We start from the raw sequence: 16,782 nt of genomic DNA, 5'->3' as shown, positions 1-16,782 counted from the left end.
CTTTGCTGTGCTCTGGTCTGCCCTGCCACGGAGATGGCAGAGAAAAGGAATTTCCTTCTCTCCTTTTGTAGGGAAGGAATGACAGCTCTGAGCACACTGCTGTCTGTAGGAGTGGTGGAGAAGAAGGGAATAAAGGGGTAAAAACCACCTGGGATGCTCATCAAGTGCTCCAAAGGTTTGTTTTCTAAATGTAGAAATTATTGTGACTTGGATTCCAGCTTTATAGCAAAATCTTTTCAGTACTGAAGTCTCCTGGGTCTGCCAGGTATTTCTGAGGGAGCCCTGGTTGGTGCATTGCTCCTGAGGCATCTGCTCCCATTCCCATTCTGGAGGATTAAAGGAGGTGAAACACCATCAGACTTTAATGAATTTATGTGTTTGGTTTCTTGGTTAGTGGGTGTTTTTTTGGTTTTGTTTTTGTTTGGGGTTTTTGTTGTTTTTTGTTGTTTTTGTTTGGTTTTGGGTTTTTTGGTTTGTTTGCTTTGTTTTGTGCTTGTTGTTTTTAATACTACCCTTCTTTGTTATGGAACACAATAAGAAAGAGAGAGACTATATATTTTCCTGGTTGATTTCTGGCTATTACTGTTAAAAGTTGTGTGGTACTGTTCCTTGCTTAACTGAAGCAGCTGCATGAAGTGAAGGGATGAAGGGAACCCCATAGGAGATCACAGATGACATATTAGTTGAGGAAACTGCCAAAAATATGAAGGGGCACCACAAGAACACTGATGGTAAAACCACCTCCTGGTGTAGAGTGTTTATCAGATTATGTTGAAGTCAATAGAAGAGACTGAAAGGGTCTGAACTGGATCAATAGATTTTGTCTTCACAGAACCATTTGGGCTGGAAAGGGCCTCTGAGATCCTCAGCTCCAACCCTTGATCCACTCCCCCCGTGGTTCCCAGCCCATGGCACTCAGTGCCACATTCAGTCTCTGCTTAAAAACCTCCAGGGATGGAGAATCCACCCCCCTCCCTGGGCAGCCCATCCCAATGCCTGATCACCCTCTCTGCAAACAATTTCTCCTAATATCCAACCTAAACCTCCCCTGGCAGAACTTAAGACCAACTTTTCCTGCTTTTATGTGTATGTAATGATTGCCACATGTGAGTTGTGTTGTGACACTCTTACGGCTATTTTAGGGCTCCTATATTTCAATTTAGGATTTAATTTCAAAGGATTTCCTCAATAGGAATACATGTGCATGTGTAATGGGATTGGTTTCTTCGTTTCACTGAAAAATCTTGCAGAAATGACTGATGCCTCCTTTTTCTTCTGGAAGAGATGGGAGAGGGACTTAGCCATGTGTTGACCACCTGCATATCATCTGAGAAGCTTGCCAAAAAAATCCTTGTGCTATCTCAGAACGTAATCTACAGGCACCACAGTTTTGAGCAGGGTATTTGGGGAGTGATGGATTGCTCCTTAGGGCAGCCTGGTGTGGCTCTGGCCCTGTGCTGCTGCTCCAGATGGGGACATTCTCCAGGTCCAGAGCCTTGCTCTGGGTGTTCCTGATCCTGTATCTAAGCTGGGACTGAGCACTCGAGCTGATGCTGCTGAGCTGCTCCAGTTGTGCAAGGCAGATACCAGAAGGGACCAAAAAAAAAGAACAACCCCCCCCCAAAAAAACCCCAACCCAACCCAAAAAAAAAAACAAACCCCAAAAACCCAAAAAAACAAAAAAGAAAAGAGCAAGGTCAAATTTTCATGTCCTGCTTCTTCACTGATTCAAATATAACTAAATATATAATATATATATATAAGAAATATAGATGTAAGAAATATATGTATGTATGTGTTAATCCTGGAGGTCCAGAAAAACCTTAACTAGCCTGGCATGCCAGCCTGGTATTTGGGTGTCTGAGCTGTCAGATAAGGGTCATTTGATGGGGAAGGGGGAAAAAATGCACCAAACCCTCTGTAATCAACAGTGCTGTAAGCTCCAGGATTCTGGAGAGCTGGGCAGGGACAAAATTAATGTATTACAAGGACAAGGATCTGGAAAAGAACAACCCCAGGTAGCAGGACAGGATGGGGACTGAGCAGGGGGAGAGCAGCACAGGGGAAAGGGCCCTGGGGGTGCTGGGGGATGGGAGGGGGACCACGAGCCAAAGAGGTGTCCTGGTGGCCAAGGAGCCCAGTGGCACCTGGGGGGCATCAGGAGGGGTCAGGAGAGCTTCTGCTCCCCCTCTGCTCTGTGTGAGGCCACATCTGGAGTACTGTGTCCAGTTCTGGGCCCCTCAGTTCCAGAAGGACAGGGAACTGATGAGAGAGCCCAGAGCAGAGGCACAGAGATGATGGAGTGGAACATCTCCTGGTGAGGAAAGGCTGAGGGAGCTGAGGGGCTCTGCAGCTTGGAGAGGAGGAGGGGTGAGCTCAGTGATGTTTATAAATATGTAAAGGTGTCAGGAGGATGGAGCCAGGCTCTGCTCAGGGATGCCCAATGACAGGACAAGGGGTAATGGGAGCAGGCTGGAGCGCAGGAGGTTCCACACAAACATAAGGAAAAGCTTTTTCCCTGTGAGGGTGACAGAGCACAGCACAGCTGCCCAGGGAGGGTGTGGAGTCTCCTTCCCTGGAGACATTCAAATCCCACCTGGATGTGTTCTGTGGGACTGCTGGAGGGGACCCTGCTCTGGAAAGGGTTTGGATCTTTTGAGGTCCTGTCCTGGTTTGGACCAGGATAAAGGTGATTTTCTGTCTTGTACTTTTACTTTTAGCTAAGTCTCTTGTAAGTAGTTGCACTTGCTGAAATTAACAGCAAGTTTCTCAGACAGTGTGTGCTTCTAGGATTGATAACACTTGATGTTTATAGTTACTGCTAGAGACTGGTGTGCAGAGCCAAGGACACTGCTCAGCTCTGAGGAGAACATTTTACCGTCCAGGAGGATAAAGAGGTTCCACCTTTGGGGAGGAACAGACAAGACAGATGCCAGAATTGACCAAACAGAGGATTCCATCCCATATACTTCACACTCAGTATAAATTTGAGGCATCACGAGGGCTGAGACAGATTTCTGGATTTCCAGACTTTGGGTTTTCCTGATTTCCTGCTTCCCTTCCTTCACCTGGCATCCTGGAAGGATCCCATCCGTTCGTCTGCCTGGTCCTGATCTGTGCCAGCCCATATCTGTGTGTTCCTGCCTCCAGCTCCCAACTGCTGCTGACCCCAGGAGTCCAGCCTGGACTTTCCCAGGGCTGCCCTGCAGCCTCAGTGCTGGTGTGAGAGTTACTGGGGGAAAGGAGGGAGGAACCTGGGATCAATTTTCCTGTATATTTGTATAGATTTAGTAATTTTACCTATTTATCATTACTGTTTCACTAAAGTTGTGTAGTTTAGTTTCCAACCCATCAGTCTCTCTCCCTTATTCTCTCTCCTTTCTTTATCAAGGAGGAGAGAGACATTATTAGAGAGCGTCTGTTATCTGGTTTAATTGCTGGGCCAGTGTTAAACCCTGACAGGTCCCTTCCAACCCCTGACTTTCTGTGATTCTGTGACCCTCAATGAGCTGCTGGACCTGAGGAAAGTGGGAATGTTGTTAAAGAAGTTTTCAGCAGAACATCTCAGGATCTCTGATCTGGAGCAGGTGTTGTCTTCTTATGTTCAGGAATGGTGTTAAGCACGTTATGAGTTCCTGGGGTGTTACAACAGCTCCTATAGCTATGGAACTGACTTGGGTGAGGAGCCACAAGCTGCTGCTTCCATTTTGCAGTCTTAAGGAGCTACCAAGAGTGAGGAAATGCATCCCAGGTTTGCCATGTGTGTTCCTGTCCTCTGTGCTATCCCTGCACTGATGGGACCTGATGATGCCATTTAAAAATGCTCCCAATGGAGCTGGGATCCTGGGAAAATGAGAGCTGGAACAGTGTTGGTGGTGTGCCCATTAGAGGTGACATGAGACTTTGTCTCATCACACAACTGTAACAGTAGGAAAAGACCTCAAAGATCACTGCATCCAACCATCAACCCAGAGAAAAACCACCATCCCACAAAAGCATGTCCTCTTTCCAGTGGTATTGTTGGTTTTTTTTGGAATGGTTTCCATCTGATGTAGGAAGAAATGATGTCTTTTCAACTACTAAATGTACAAAAAAAAAGCTAAGATTTCATTTCTGTTTGGAAATGAGTCACTGTGGTGCACTTCCAGTCTTGGGGATGAGTTGGCTCTGACCAATCTGTCCCAGGCATTACAGTGCCAATTGGGATTTTGCAATGCAGTGGCCATAGCAGCTCATCCCCCCTTCTGTGCCTTCTGTCTGCTGGAGATTCCTGTCTGGAGAAGGCACTTTAGGAGGGCAACAGTTCAGAGCTTAGGAGTAGGCAGGAAAAAATGTGAACTTCTCATGTGATTATTAGGAGAGTCTGGGTTCAATTATTTTCCTTTTCAGCCTTGATTCTGCAGCCCAAAATTGTGTCTCTCTGAGCTAAATAGGATGCTGGGTGTGAAGAAATGTAAAGTTTGGTCTTTTTGGTGTTTAGAGAGTCATTCTTCTTGCCAAGGAATGGTCTAATTCATAAAATCATAGAAGCATAGAATGGTTTGGGTTGGAAGGGACTTTAGAGATCACCTGGTTCTGAGCTCCCTGCATGGACAGGAACTGCAGTTTGAATTCAGCTCCAATTGAAGATGTTATGCTTGGATGTCACCAACACCTACAGCAGCACCAGCAGTGACCTCAGGATCTCAGGGGTGGGTGTCCCACAGCACCCTGAGCAGCACGTTTGCTGCAGGACTCAGAGGATGCAGTTTTTGCACTGTAAACCAGAGCTCCCACAGGATCAGCAGCTTTGGGCATGGGAAGTTCTTCTTTGGCTCCTCTGGTTATACAAGTCTCCATCTGGTTCTCCTATAACTAATTTCATCATGAAATGAACATTATCTCTGCATCTCAAAGGGACTTTATTGAATCTTTCCTCACCCTCAGCCAAAGCAGCATCACAGATATTGTTGACTCACCTACAGAACTTGGGAAAAGCTTTTCTGCCATCCAGCAAACCTTCCCTGCCCTGAGAAGATCCTAATGGCTGACATGGAATGTTGTTGGTTTTCCTTCTGGGGTCTCCCAGAGACTTTCAATAGTTAAGCTTGGAAAGCTGAGTTGTTTGGTACAGTCATTGAGATGTCAGTTCTGCTGTTTGTTTTATCCATCAGGATAAACTTGGATGTTTATGGTCTTTAAGTGTGACAGTAAGTAATCAAGTCAGGACTTTGGATGGGAAATTCAGTGTCTGTTTTAAATTCCCACAAGAAGGGCAATGTTCAGAAAAGCCAATAGTGATTTCTTTGTGCTGAATCCTACCAGGCTGTAATTAGGGTTAAATTTGCATTAGTCTGTAGAAGCAAAGTGATTGCCCTGGAGCATGACTGGGTCTGGGCTTGAGTTTAAGTTTCCAGTGAAGACATTTTGGTTTGTGACAACCAAAACTTAAATAGTCTTGAACATGGGTGTGTGATGTCCTCTGTGTGCTGGGGATGTTTCAGAGGGGACCCTGAGAGATCTCTTACCCTCACAAACTGCTCCTCAACAGAAATATCTGCTCTGACTAAATAAAGTCTGAGTTAGCAGAGTAGAAGCTGCCCAAGTGTTCACACATCCTCTGAGGAGTTCCACAAGTGCCAGCAACGCTTTGTCCCCAGGACTGGGGCTGCATGGGGGCCCTTCAGCCCCTGCACTTCATCTTCCTTCAACCTCCACCCTGAGCTCCCCATAGCAGAATCTCAGGCATTGAATCTTTAAAAAAATAATTTATTCAGGTGGCACAGCTGGAAAAAAATAAACCAGCCCAAGCTGGATGTCTCCAGAGAGGGCCCCCAGACAAAGAAATCCCTGTACAATTACACCCTGGTGAGTCTGCACCTCCCCTCCTGCTCTTCACAAGCCTTTCTTTGGTCCGGTGGTGATTTCTGGTCTGGGGTCTCCTAAAACCTTTTTGGGTTCCTCCTCTGTCTCTGGCAGGCTGTTTCCTCTCATCCTGTTGGGTTGCAGCTTCTCCATCCCTGGGCTGAGCTTCTCGTGCTCCCAGACTGAGCCATCAGTGGGTGTGATGCTCCTACCAAATGCAGAACACAGCTACTGGGAAGCAAACAACCCTAGTCCAGAGGGAAATGTAGCTGGGGGAAAGCTCACAGCTTGCAGCCTGCAGCTTCTGCAATTCCAGCTGCTGGGGCTGTCAGTCCTGAGCCTGCACCAGGAACCCCCACGTCCTGATGCTGCAGGACTGACTCTGAGCTGTGCCCTCTGTTCACAGCTCAGTGACAAGAATTAGCACAAGTGTCCATGGTTTCCTCATGGCTGTAATCTTATCAATACCTCATGCACTGTGATCTTTACCCAGTCACTAAGGCTAATAACAGATTTCAGACTACTTGATTAAATATATATTCTTTGGTGTGATAAGAGGAGTGGCAAAGAAAGCAGAACTACTTTCTAACCAATGCCAGTTACAAAACAAAAGGCTTGTTAGTAAATCAAATTTGTAAAAATGCACTACATATAAATGCTATATTAAAAATATGTGTGTATGTGTTGCAAAGCCTCTCTCCTCATTGTCATGGGTGAAGTTTTTTCTTTCTTCATTGCCTTGGCACATCATCCATCCTGTACTCTGCTGGATGGGCTTCCATGTCTCTGGATCCTTCTTGTGGGTCTCAGCATAGAATCACAGAATGATTTGGGTTGGAAGGGACCTCTCCAGGTCCCCCAGTCCAAGCCCTGCAGTATCAGGGACACCCTCACCCAGATCAGGGTGCTCAGAGCCTCCTCAAGCCTCACCTTGAACATCTCCAGGGATGAGGCCTCAGCCCCCTCCCTGGGCACCCTGTGCCATTGTTCCACTGCCCTCATGGCACAGAACTTGTTCCTAACATCCAATCCAGATCTGCTCCTCTCTAATTTAAATCCATTGCCCCTCAGCCCATCACTCCAGGCCCTTGCACACATTCCCTCTCAGCCTTCCTGGAGCCCCTGCAGATTCCCCTTTAGCACTTCCCATTCATCTAAGCCTGGGATAACATCTTCCCTAAGGAGCTGGATGCTGGGAACCCTCGGGAAGTCACAGAACTGGGAGCAGGGGCTAATGTGCCAGAGGGTTCTGCTGCCATCCAGAGGGACCTGGGGCAATTCCTGCCGGGAACCCGATGCAGGAGAAGTGCAAAGTCCTGCACCTGGGGGGGGACAACCCCGGGAATCAGCACATTCCCACCCATCTGGGAAGAGGTGAGGACGGAGTGAGGATGGAGTGAGCTGTGAGGCAGCAATGGGAGCTTGCAGTGAGCTTGGGCTGTGCTGGGAGCAGGGCTGGCAGGGGGCTCAGGACTGATCCCCCCCCTCTGCCCGGCACCAGTGCAGTGCTGGGTCCAGTTCAGGGCTCCCCAGTACAGAGGGTCAGGCACCCAGCTCAAGGGGACCAAGTGAGTTCCAGATGTCCCTGCAGCCTTCAGCCCATCTGTGGCTCTGCAAGGGTTGAGAACAGCTTTCTGCTTGATTTCTGTCTCCCCTTCCTTCCCTTTCCTCTCTTCCTCTCTACCCTGGCAAAATATCATTTTTCTGACCAGCTGGACATTCTGGTAAGAAAAGATTAATATTTCTATATAAGAATTTGTGTGGTTATTCATCTGGTTTGAGTATCAACCAAAGACAATTTCTTATAGTTATTTCTATATAGTTATTTCTTATAGTTATGAGGATTTTGAAACAACGGGATGGGATCCTACATCTTTACCTAGCAAAAGAAAGGGCCAAATTCTATTTCCTAAGGCCCCTGTATTTTCTCATCTTTCCTTCTCATCTTCTTTTTATTGTAAGTGAATGACTTACATATTTCTGAGCCAGAATATCTGATTAAAGATATGTTTACATACATTTAAATGCATTCAAGCTTGCATTATATATGACAGCTGATGAATTTTAGATAAGGAATACAATGACATCCTGTCATCATTTGGCCCTTTCTTAGGTTAATCTCTGATATCTGTATCTGTCCCTCAGCAAACAAACATTTCTGTCAACATCTGAGCTATGTTTTGAGCTCTGGGCTTTGGATTTATTGTCAGAAGAAAAAAGTTCATATGACTTGAGCCCCTTTTAGGGTGTCATCTGGATCATTTTTGTAATCCTCAGCTGTACTTAGTAATAAATCAATAAGGATTTTTTTAAAGATTCCTCTCAGTGAGGCCTGCACAGAGCATTAGAAAAATCAGGAGTGGGATCAAAATTTCATGGTTAAAAAACAGAGCAGTGTTAGGGAGAGGGGTGCAGTTACCCAGATGTGGGGTTGGCCCTGGGACTGCAGGTGATGGGCAAGAGCAGTGGGAGAAGGGGAAAATGATCCAACCAGGAGAGGGATGCAGAAAGGGGAAGAGTAGAGGGGCAGGGAACACTGCAGAGAGAGTGCAGAGGAGGTAAAAAGCAGAGGAAGAGTCCTCAGGGCCTGGGACAGCTCTCCCTGCTCTCCTGTGTCCTCCCACATCTCTCCTGCAGTTTAACCAAGAAGGAATTTTCTTGGATAACTCAGGGTTGAAGCAAAGAGCTTGAAGAGCAGGAGGAAGATGCCTTCTAGACACCTGTTTGCTGCTGCCCTGAGCTTCATCCATACTTTCTGAACCTTAAGGGTTGGTGCAGTGGTTGATGATTGGTTTTGCCCCTGTTGCTATGGAGATTGCCCCAGAGATGCACACCTGGGGTAGGTGCTGGGGCTTGCCCATAGTAAGAATGGGCAAAGAAAGAGCAATGGATTGGTTGTCATGGTTCCCTTCAGGATGTAAGTATGGGATGCACATTCATCTCTTTATTGATCTTTCCTTCCTCTCTTAAAGCCCTTAAAGTTTGTTAAAGTTAAATACCCTGTGTCCCTGGCAGCAGGAGAGGAAGGGCTGAGGACTCTGTTCCTATAGATACAGCTGGAAAAGAAAAATAATCTGATTTTTAAGTCATGAGGCACAGATATATTCCTGTTTCAAATGCACTTGCATATTATATGTCTTGGAGATACTGGTTACTGGTAGAATGCCCCAAAAATCCTGGAGGTGGATGTCCAGATGCTGAGCTGGGTATGATAAAAAAACCCATGTTCCTGTTTTGGGTCTGTCTTTTCAGGTAGAATAACCAATACAAATTCTCATCCTGATTTTTCCTGAATATGTGAAAGGGAGTTAACCTTGGAACCTGCATTTTCAGCATGATATTTGGGCTGTGCTGTCCTTGTGGATAAACCCAGGCTTTAGTCCCTCACTGGATTAACCCATCCTGGTTTAGTGTGGTGTTTGTGTGCCACTGGGGCAGGTTTTGTGGTGCTGGTAGGACAGCACTGTGTCTGATCTTTAAAAAAAAACCAAAAGGTTAGAATACAACCTTTCAAAAAACCCCATAGAAACCCAAGGCCCAAACAAACAAGGCCCAAACTTACAAGGACCCAGAATTCTTCTCAAAAACAAAGGTCAAGATTTTGCTAAAATACCTGTTCCATAGCAATCTCCCTGGCTGTCTGCTCCTGGAAAAAAATCCCATTTATGATAGTATTAACCACATTAAAAAAACCCATTGTCTGTTTAGTTTTAAGAGGGGCAAATCCAAGCTGCCAGCTTCACAGCTCTTGGCTCCAATAGACCCAGTTTGAAATACAGACTTGAGAAGCTGGTGCAGACCAGAGCCTTATGGTGTCCCCAGTTTAGCACTTTGGGTTTAACAGGAGGCATTGGCAGATGGTCTGGAAAATTCTGCATTTGCACAAAGCACAGTAGCTACAGCAGGAACTCAGGTGGGGTTTGCAGGGTTTGAAGTTGGGCACACAGTCAGCAGCTGGCGTGGGACGAGGCTTTGGTGGAGTCTTCAGTTCAGCATTTTTCTAGGAGAAAAACCATGAAAATGTATGAAAAGTTAAATGAGGAGGGGTCAGAAGAAAGCAGAGGTGCAAAGCAAACCATGGGAGCTTTGGGCTTGAGCAGTGAGAGCTGCAGTAGCAGTGATAGAGATGTGGGGGGCTGGATCCTGGGAAATGCTGAGTGAGCACCAGGATAAACCCAATGAGCCTCAGGGTTTGGGCAATGAGAAACCTGGCTGCACAGAGTACTGGAAAATGATCTGCAGGGAAGAATGTGGCAGCACCCAAGAATCTGCAAAGGCAATGGCATAATCAGTAAAATCTAGTAAGGAATTACTCTTGGATCCCCAAACTTTCCAAATCATAGAATCATAGGATGGTTTGGGTTGGAAGGGACCTTAAAGAGCATTTACTCCCAACCCCTGCCATGCTCAGGGACACCTCCCACAGCCCAGGGTGCTCCAAGCCCCATCCAACCTGGGCTGGAACACTGCCAGGGATGGGGCAGCCACAGCTTCTCTGGGCACCCTGGGACAGGGGCTCAGCACCCTCACAACAAACAATTGCTTCCTAAGATCTCATCTAAACCTTCCCTCTTTCATCTTGAGACTATTCCCCCTCATCCCATCCCTCCAGGCCCTTGTCCCAAGTCCCTCCCCAGCTTTCCTGGAGCCCCTTCAGGCACTGGAAGGTGCTCTAAGGTCTCCCCATTGCTCCCTTCTCTTCTCCATGCTGAACACCCCCAACTCTCAGCCTGGCTCCAGAGCTGCTCCAGCCCTCCCAGCAGCTCCAGGGCCTCCTCTGGACTTATTTCTTGAGCTTTGAGGTTGAGAAAGGGGAGAGGGGTGACTTGGCAAGGCTCTTCCTCACCTGCTTTGTCTGGCAAGCTGCCTGTGGGGCTCAGTAGCCCTCTGTGCATCCTGCCTGCAGCCACAGCCTGGAGAGCTGGAAGAATCTCTGAGCCTCCCAAGGAGTGCAGCTTCTGTGTCTGTGACTTGGAAAGGTGGAAAACTTGGGGCTGATCATGTGCCTGGAACCTGGCAGGGATCTCTGGATGCCTACAGGCACCCTATCCTATTTTCACCTTGGTAAATTCTCAGGAGTTTCAGTTTTATGGTAAAATGTTCCGAGGTCTCTCAGTGCCTCAGCAGCTCTGACAGTTTGATCCCAGGGATGTCCTGCTTTGGCCTTGTCACCCTGAGACCCCTTTAATCCTCATCCTGTGAGCTGAGGATGTGTTTGAAGGAAGTGGAGCACAGGAGACATCGATTAGAAAGGAAAAGGAGGAGCTCTCCATGTTTCAGTTTGGTTGTAAATGGCTATCGTGAGATATTCAAATGGAGTCAAAATGTCATTTCCTATCCTCAGGGCAATGTTTAAAATGCAGGAGTCCAACCCATGTCATACTTCACATTTGAGACCTTGGGGTAACATCACATTAAGGAAAACTACCAGCCTGAATCTGCTGGCCTGATTAAAGGACTGCTTAACCTTCCCAGCCAAATCCCAACTTCTTTCTGTGTTTTGACTTGGATTTTTTGTCCCCTGCAGCTCTCAGCAGAGGGAGAGTTTGTGCCCTGGGCTGCAGGTGCCCTGCGTGGGGTGATACCTTCCTACTGTGGCTCTCAAAATCATTTTACAAATACTTTAACCAGCTCAAGCTTAAAGTTGTGTAGGAGACACCCTCCCAAACCCAAACAATAACCTCAGACCAGTCAAAGATCATTTAGTTTTTTTCCACCATTAATGTTTTGCATCTGTTTTTACAATATTTAGAGCTTCAAACTGTAAGTAAATAATTTAAACCAGGAAATGTCTCAAAAAGCCTTGCAAATGAATGCACTGAGCATAATTAGAGATCTGTTAAACTATTTTAATTCAATAGTGTTTTCAAAACAGCCACCTACCTTGGCAGATTTCTTGTTCTCTGCCTCTTTCCTGCTGACTTTCTGGGATCTTTTAGTTAAATCTTGAAAGAGAAGAGCACAACAGGACATTAAATCAGTGTCGTGGCACATTACTGAATGGAGATGCCCAATGTTGCTGTGGTGCCAGGGAAGGCAGGGAATGGCCTTGTGCCCATCCCAGGGGCTCAGCTCCTGCTACCCCTCAGAAGGGCCCTGATGCTCCTCTTTTAGGAGGTTTTTTTCTGCACGTTGTTTGGTCAGATGCAAACCAACTCCAGAGAAAAAAAAGCAAACTCTGTGTAAGCTGAGGGCATGTTAGTCCCATGAACCAAAATAGAGAAAAAAGCCCAACAACTTTGCAATTCCATTTTTTTTTTTTCTGTTAAGAGGTGATGTAATCTGTAGGAATTGGGCAGGAATTAACAAACCAAAAACTCTTTCTTCATCTGGCCTAAGGCCTTCATATGTGTGCTGCCTCCTTTCATTCTTCAGTTTGCTGTTCACCTACCACCTTGTTGGAGGAACCATCACTTGCAGAGGTGTTTCATCCACATGCCTGCAGCTTTTTTTGAATATTTGTATTTTTTGTGAATATTTATTTGTGAATATTTGTAGAATTGAATATTTGTGGAACTGATTCAGGGATCCTGGTCAATGCAGAGGGGGTGTTCAGGCTATGCCTGATGTAACTTTTTATCAAACCACTCATATTTGTGAACTTCCTCATTATTATCCCTCATTATTCCTCATTATTATTGAGGGCTGATAGCAGTTGTCACTGCAGTTATTAACATTATCATATCAGTTATAATTCTGTTTCTTAGTATATTTAAACTCTGGGACTAAGACTTCTCCTGGGATCCAAACCATCCCTTTCCCCCTGCCCTGCCACCCCATGCCCTTGCCATAAGTCCCCCCCCCAGCTTTCCTGTAGCCCCTTCAGGTGTTTTAAGGTCTTCCTGGAGCCTTTTCCCCCCTGGGCTGAACAGATTTGCTCCAAATGAATTCTTTGTGTGGGACTGAGCAGTGCCCAGGGCATGGCTCTCCCTCCATCCAGCTCCTGAACTCCCCAGCCTGTTCCTGGGTGTCTGCTGGCAAAGCAATAAATGCCATGATGTAGCCTGAATGCTCTATAGAGCATTTTTGGGAGAAAAGGAGAGAAATCTGCTGAAATGTGGCTTATAGCTCTGATTGTAATTGGAATTGTCAAATTTACTGGAAGTGTGAAACTGAAGGCATCCAGGCTGCCAGGACCATGGAGCAGTGTGGTCTGGAGGCTGCAGACCAGCACAAGTTCTAACAAACTTGCAGGTAAAAACCCTTGAGGTAACTCTGGATTCAAATATTCAGATTTCACTGGAAATCCAACTGTGGGGCAACTGCTTCTCCTTAAAGAAATGTTGTCCTGAGCAAGAGTGCAGAGAAAAAATAAGAAACGAGGTAAAAACCCAACCTGCTTTAGGCAAAAGTTCTGCAAGGCTGTAGGTGGGAGCTAAACAGGTTTAAATCAACATTCTGATGCAGCTATGAGAGACACTCTGCACTTGGTTGTCCCCAGGTACCTGTAGGTTTCTTGAAAGAAAGGATGTTGGCTTGAATGACATTCAGAGTGTTAAGGCAAGCACTAGGAAAAAATTCTGTGACAAGGCTGTTCCCTAGCAGGAGAGGGACACTTGTCAGTAACACCAGGGACATATCTGCTTCTGCTTAGGTGAATAAATGAGCCCTGGTTGTCCCTTCCACTGCTCTTTTCTTCCCCTGGCTAAGGATGGCTTGGTGAATTAATACCTTGGAGAACTGGGGGTTTCCCTGCCACAAGAGCAGACCCTTAAAGAAAATCTAAAGTTCCCTTTTTTCTACTTGCCCTGGGCTTTCAAAGGAAGATTTCTGTCCATATTGACAGAAAACCACTTGTCCTCAGGATGAAATACTCAGCAGGACAGGACCTGAAGTGAAATCTGTACAGCTAAAACAAATTATCTGTTTCTTTTTTAATTTTCTTTTTTTTTTTCTGGTTTGCCACATCACTGTTCTTGGGCTGCATTCTCCCTGCAGTGCTGCAGAGTACTGAGGCACTGCTGTGAAATTGCAAGGCTGCAGCCTGCTACCAAACCAATCCATATTTATTGACAGTTGTAATTTCTGCAAATCTTGTTAGCTGGGCAGAGAATGGCAGATTTTACTGACCTGCTATGGAGATGGGGGGGAGGTCTTGGAGGTTCATTTGGCTGCTCCTTGGCAGGTTGCATTCTGTCTTCTCCTCAATGACCATGTGAGCATCAGCAGCTCTGAGCAAGCTGCAGCACAGCAAGAGGATCAGGATGAGGCTCTTACTTTCCATCTTGGGGAGGAAAAATCCCATTGTCAGGAAACCCAAAGTCGGTCAAAACCTGCATGTAGAGAGACACCAGGACTCAGCAATGGTTTCCTGTCATGTTGTGCAGCTTTGACAGCATCCCAAGGCTTTGTTTCTGCTTTGCCTCTGATACTGGAATACCCAAGGCTGCAAATGTCTGAATGGAAAAATGCTGCCTCGAATATAACTCCTTTAGGACTTTTTTGTCTTTTTCTTTTTTCTGTGCTCTTTTCTCAAAAGGTTTCTTTTCCTCAAAAGCTTGGGGTGAGTTCTCCCCACTTTTTTATGGAGTTATTCCTGTATGTCCGAGGGCAAAAGAATTTGTGCTTTTGACCAGCTCAACCACATCATCAGATTTTTCTCAGAAAATATTCTTTACAATTTTTACTACAAAACCTAGAAGAATTAAAAGAACACGCAAATTATGTTTCCTATTAATTTTCTCCATTTAAAAGCAAGTCACAAAGAAATATTTTTATTACACCCTGATGTGGTTGTTCTGATCCTATAATGAATCATAACTTACTCATTTAAGTTATGAAAGGTCCAGTGCTGGAAAGCGTTTATGGGCCTGGAGTGTAGCATGGATGTGAATAACTTTAAGAGTTTAGGAATACAATCAAGTCACACAGCAAGAAAACAAGGGACACGAAGGCACAAGTTGAACTTAACCTTGACACTTCTGTTAAGGACAACCTTCTAGAGATAGATCAACAGCAAAAGGAGGGGCAGGGAAAACCTCCATTCTTTGTTGGACGTGGGGGGAAAAACACAGTCACCAAAGATGAGGAAAAGGCTGAGGATTTGAACACTTTCTTCACCTCCCTTTTCAGCAGTCAGACCTTGTTCTGAGGACAGCTGCTGCTGGGCCTTGTAGAGAGAAATAGGGAGCTGAGCAGCTCCCCTGTAATCCTGGAGGGAACAGTCAGTGACTGCTGAGCCACTTGGATCCCCACAAGTCTATGGGACCAGAGGGGATTCACCCCAGGGGGATGAGGGAGCTGGGGAAGAGCTCCCCACGATGCTCTCCAGCATTTACCAACAGCATTTCAGTCTCTTCTCCCAGGCAGATATCAGTCAGACAAGAGGGAAAGGGCTTCAGCTCTGCCAGGGGAGGTTTAGGTTGGATGTTAGGAAGAAGTTCTTTGCAGAGAGGGTGATCAGGCATTGGGATGGGCTGCCCAGGGAGGGGGGGATTCTCCATCCCTGGAGGTTTCTAAGCAGAGATTGAATGTGGCACTGAGTGCCATGGGCTGGGAACCACTGGGGGAGTGGATCAAGGGTTGGACTTGAGGGTCTCAGAGGCCCTTTCCAACCCAGATGATTCTGTGATTCTATGAACTTCTAAGATATAACCAAATCTGTTGGATTTGGAGGAGTTTACGGAGAAGCTTGGGTTTGTACAATGTGGCCATGGACCTTGGGAGAAGCTGCTGGCCCTGGCCAAGCCCTGTGGGAGAGCAGCTCTGCATGGGACACAGGAGCTCACAGCCTGCTCTCCTCTTCCTCTGGGTTCTTAACACTGCTAAAGTTCAAAGTTCTGTTTGGCTTCCATGTGCATTATGCTCATGCTGTGTCAGAGTGAGGGGAGCATTCCCCTGGGGTAGCTGTTTGTCAGTGGAAAGCTACCAGTAGCAGTAAAAAAAGTGAAACCAAATGTTCTGAGCAATTAATATAACCAAAGAGAAGAGATGAAGATATTCTGATGAGTGCTGCTAAGCTGAGACTCTGTAGTCTCCACTGACCCATTCATCCTGTGGGATAATATTCTGCCTCTAATTCCAGGTGCTTGGGCTCACAAATCACCCGGCCTAAAGGACACCTGGCAAACTGCTATAGAGCAGTTCAGCCTCTGCCTGTGGCAGCTGCCTCTGAGCCATGGGAAGCACATGAAAATCCTCACTAGGTCAGGTACCTGCCTGGACACTTTTTCTGTGCAGGACACATCCCCTTTGATTGGTTTTCCCATCTCCTTTCACAGATGATACCCAAACCTGGCAGATTTCTTGGTGCTTTCTAAAGACTGTTCTAACACAAAGTTAGATATAATTATTTAGATCATAACCATTCAGGTCAGAATGGGAAATTCTTTTCATGTAACTGATCTTACCAAGCTGATGTGCACATTCTAGCTGTAGGCTTAAAATTCAAAAGAACTACATAACAGCTTCTGATCCCAAGAGCTTGTCTGGGTTTTCCAAATACACAGGTGGTCAAATAAGATGTATTACTTATTTTATAATTTTAGATTGCTTTACAGGATCTAGGCATATAGGAAAGGAAGAAATTTTTTACACTGAAGGTGCTGAGCCCCTGTCCCAGGGTGCCCAGAGAAGCTGTGGCTGCCCCATCCCTGGCAGTGTTCCAGCCCAGGTTGGATGGGGCTTGGAGCACCCTGGGCTGTGGGAGGTGTGCCTGACCCTGGCAGGGGTTGGGAGTAAATGCTCTTTAAGGTCCCTTCCAACCCAAACCCATCCTGTGGTTGATACATTCATCTGTTCCATGTAGGTGCAGACATTTCATCTCCTGGTTCTTTGCCTGCTCTGAGCTCACAAGCTGTGATCTGGAAGCTCTTTAGATCTGCACATCGTGGTCTATGCTGTAGGTTTTGGTTCCTTAAGCAACTTGTGAGCCCAGCTGCAGGTAATCTGGAAGATGAGCTGTGATTTTCAGGTCAGGGTGTGCTGCCCACCTGGGGA

The 16,782-nt window shown here is 46.3% G+C and overlaps 1 protein-coding gene across 1 annotated transcript; it reads right to left on the bottom strand.

Annotated features, from left to right (window-relative positions):
* Window positions 1-9,665: 9,665 nt before the first annotated feature.
* Window positions 9,666-14,110, bottom strand: ASIP (agouti signaling protein). Its single transcript, XM_008491153.1, has 3 exons — window positions 13,915-14,110; window positions 11,728-11,789; window positions 9,666-9,844 (listed from the first exon to the last, which is right to left on the bottom strand). The coding sequence occupies exons 1-3, from the start codon at window positions 14,087-14,089 to the stop codon at window positions 9,668-9,670; spliced, it is 414 nt and encodes a 137-aa protein (XP_008489375.1). The 5' UTR covers window positions 14,090-14,110; the 3' UTR covers window positions 9,666-9,667.
* Between the last annotated feature and the right edge of the window lie 2,672 nt (window positions 14,111-16,782).

The sequence above is a fragment of the Calypte anna genome, chromosome 20 (assembly GCF_003957555.1).
Source record: "Calypte anna isolate BGI_N300 chromosome 20, bCalAnn1_v1.p, whole genome shotgun sequence".
NCBI lineage: Eukaryota > Metazoa > Chordata > Aves > Apodiformes > Trochilidae > Calypte > Calypte anna.
Note: the sequence above shows the minus strand (reverse complement) of the source record. Positions and strands in the feature narration are given on the sequence as shown.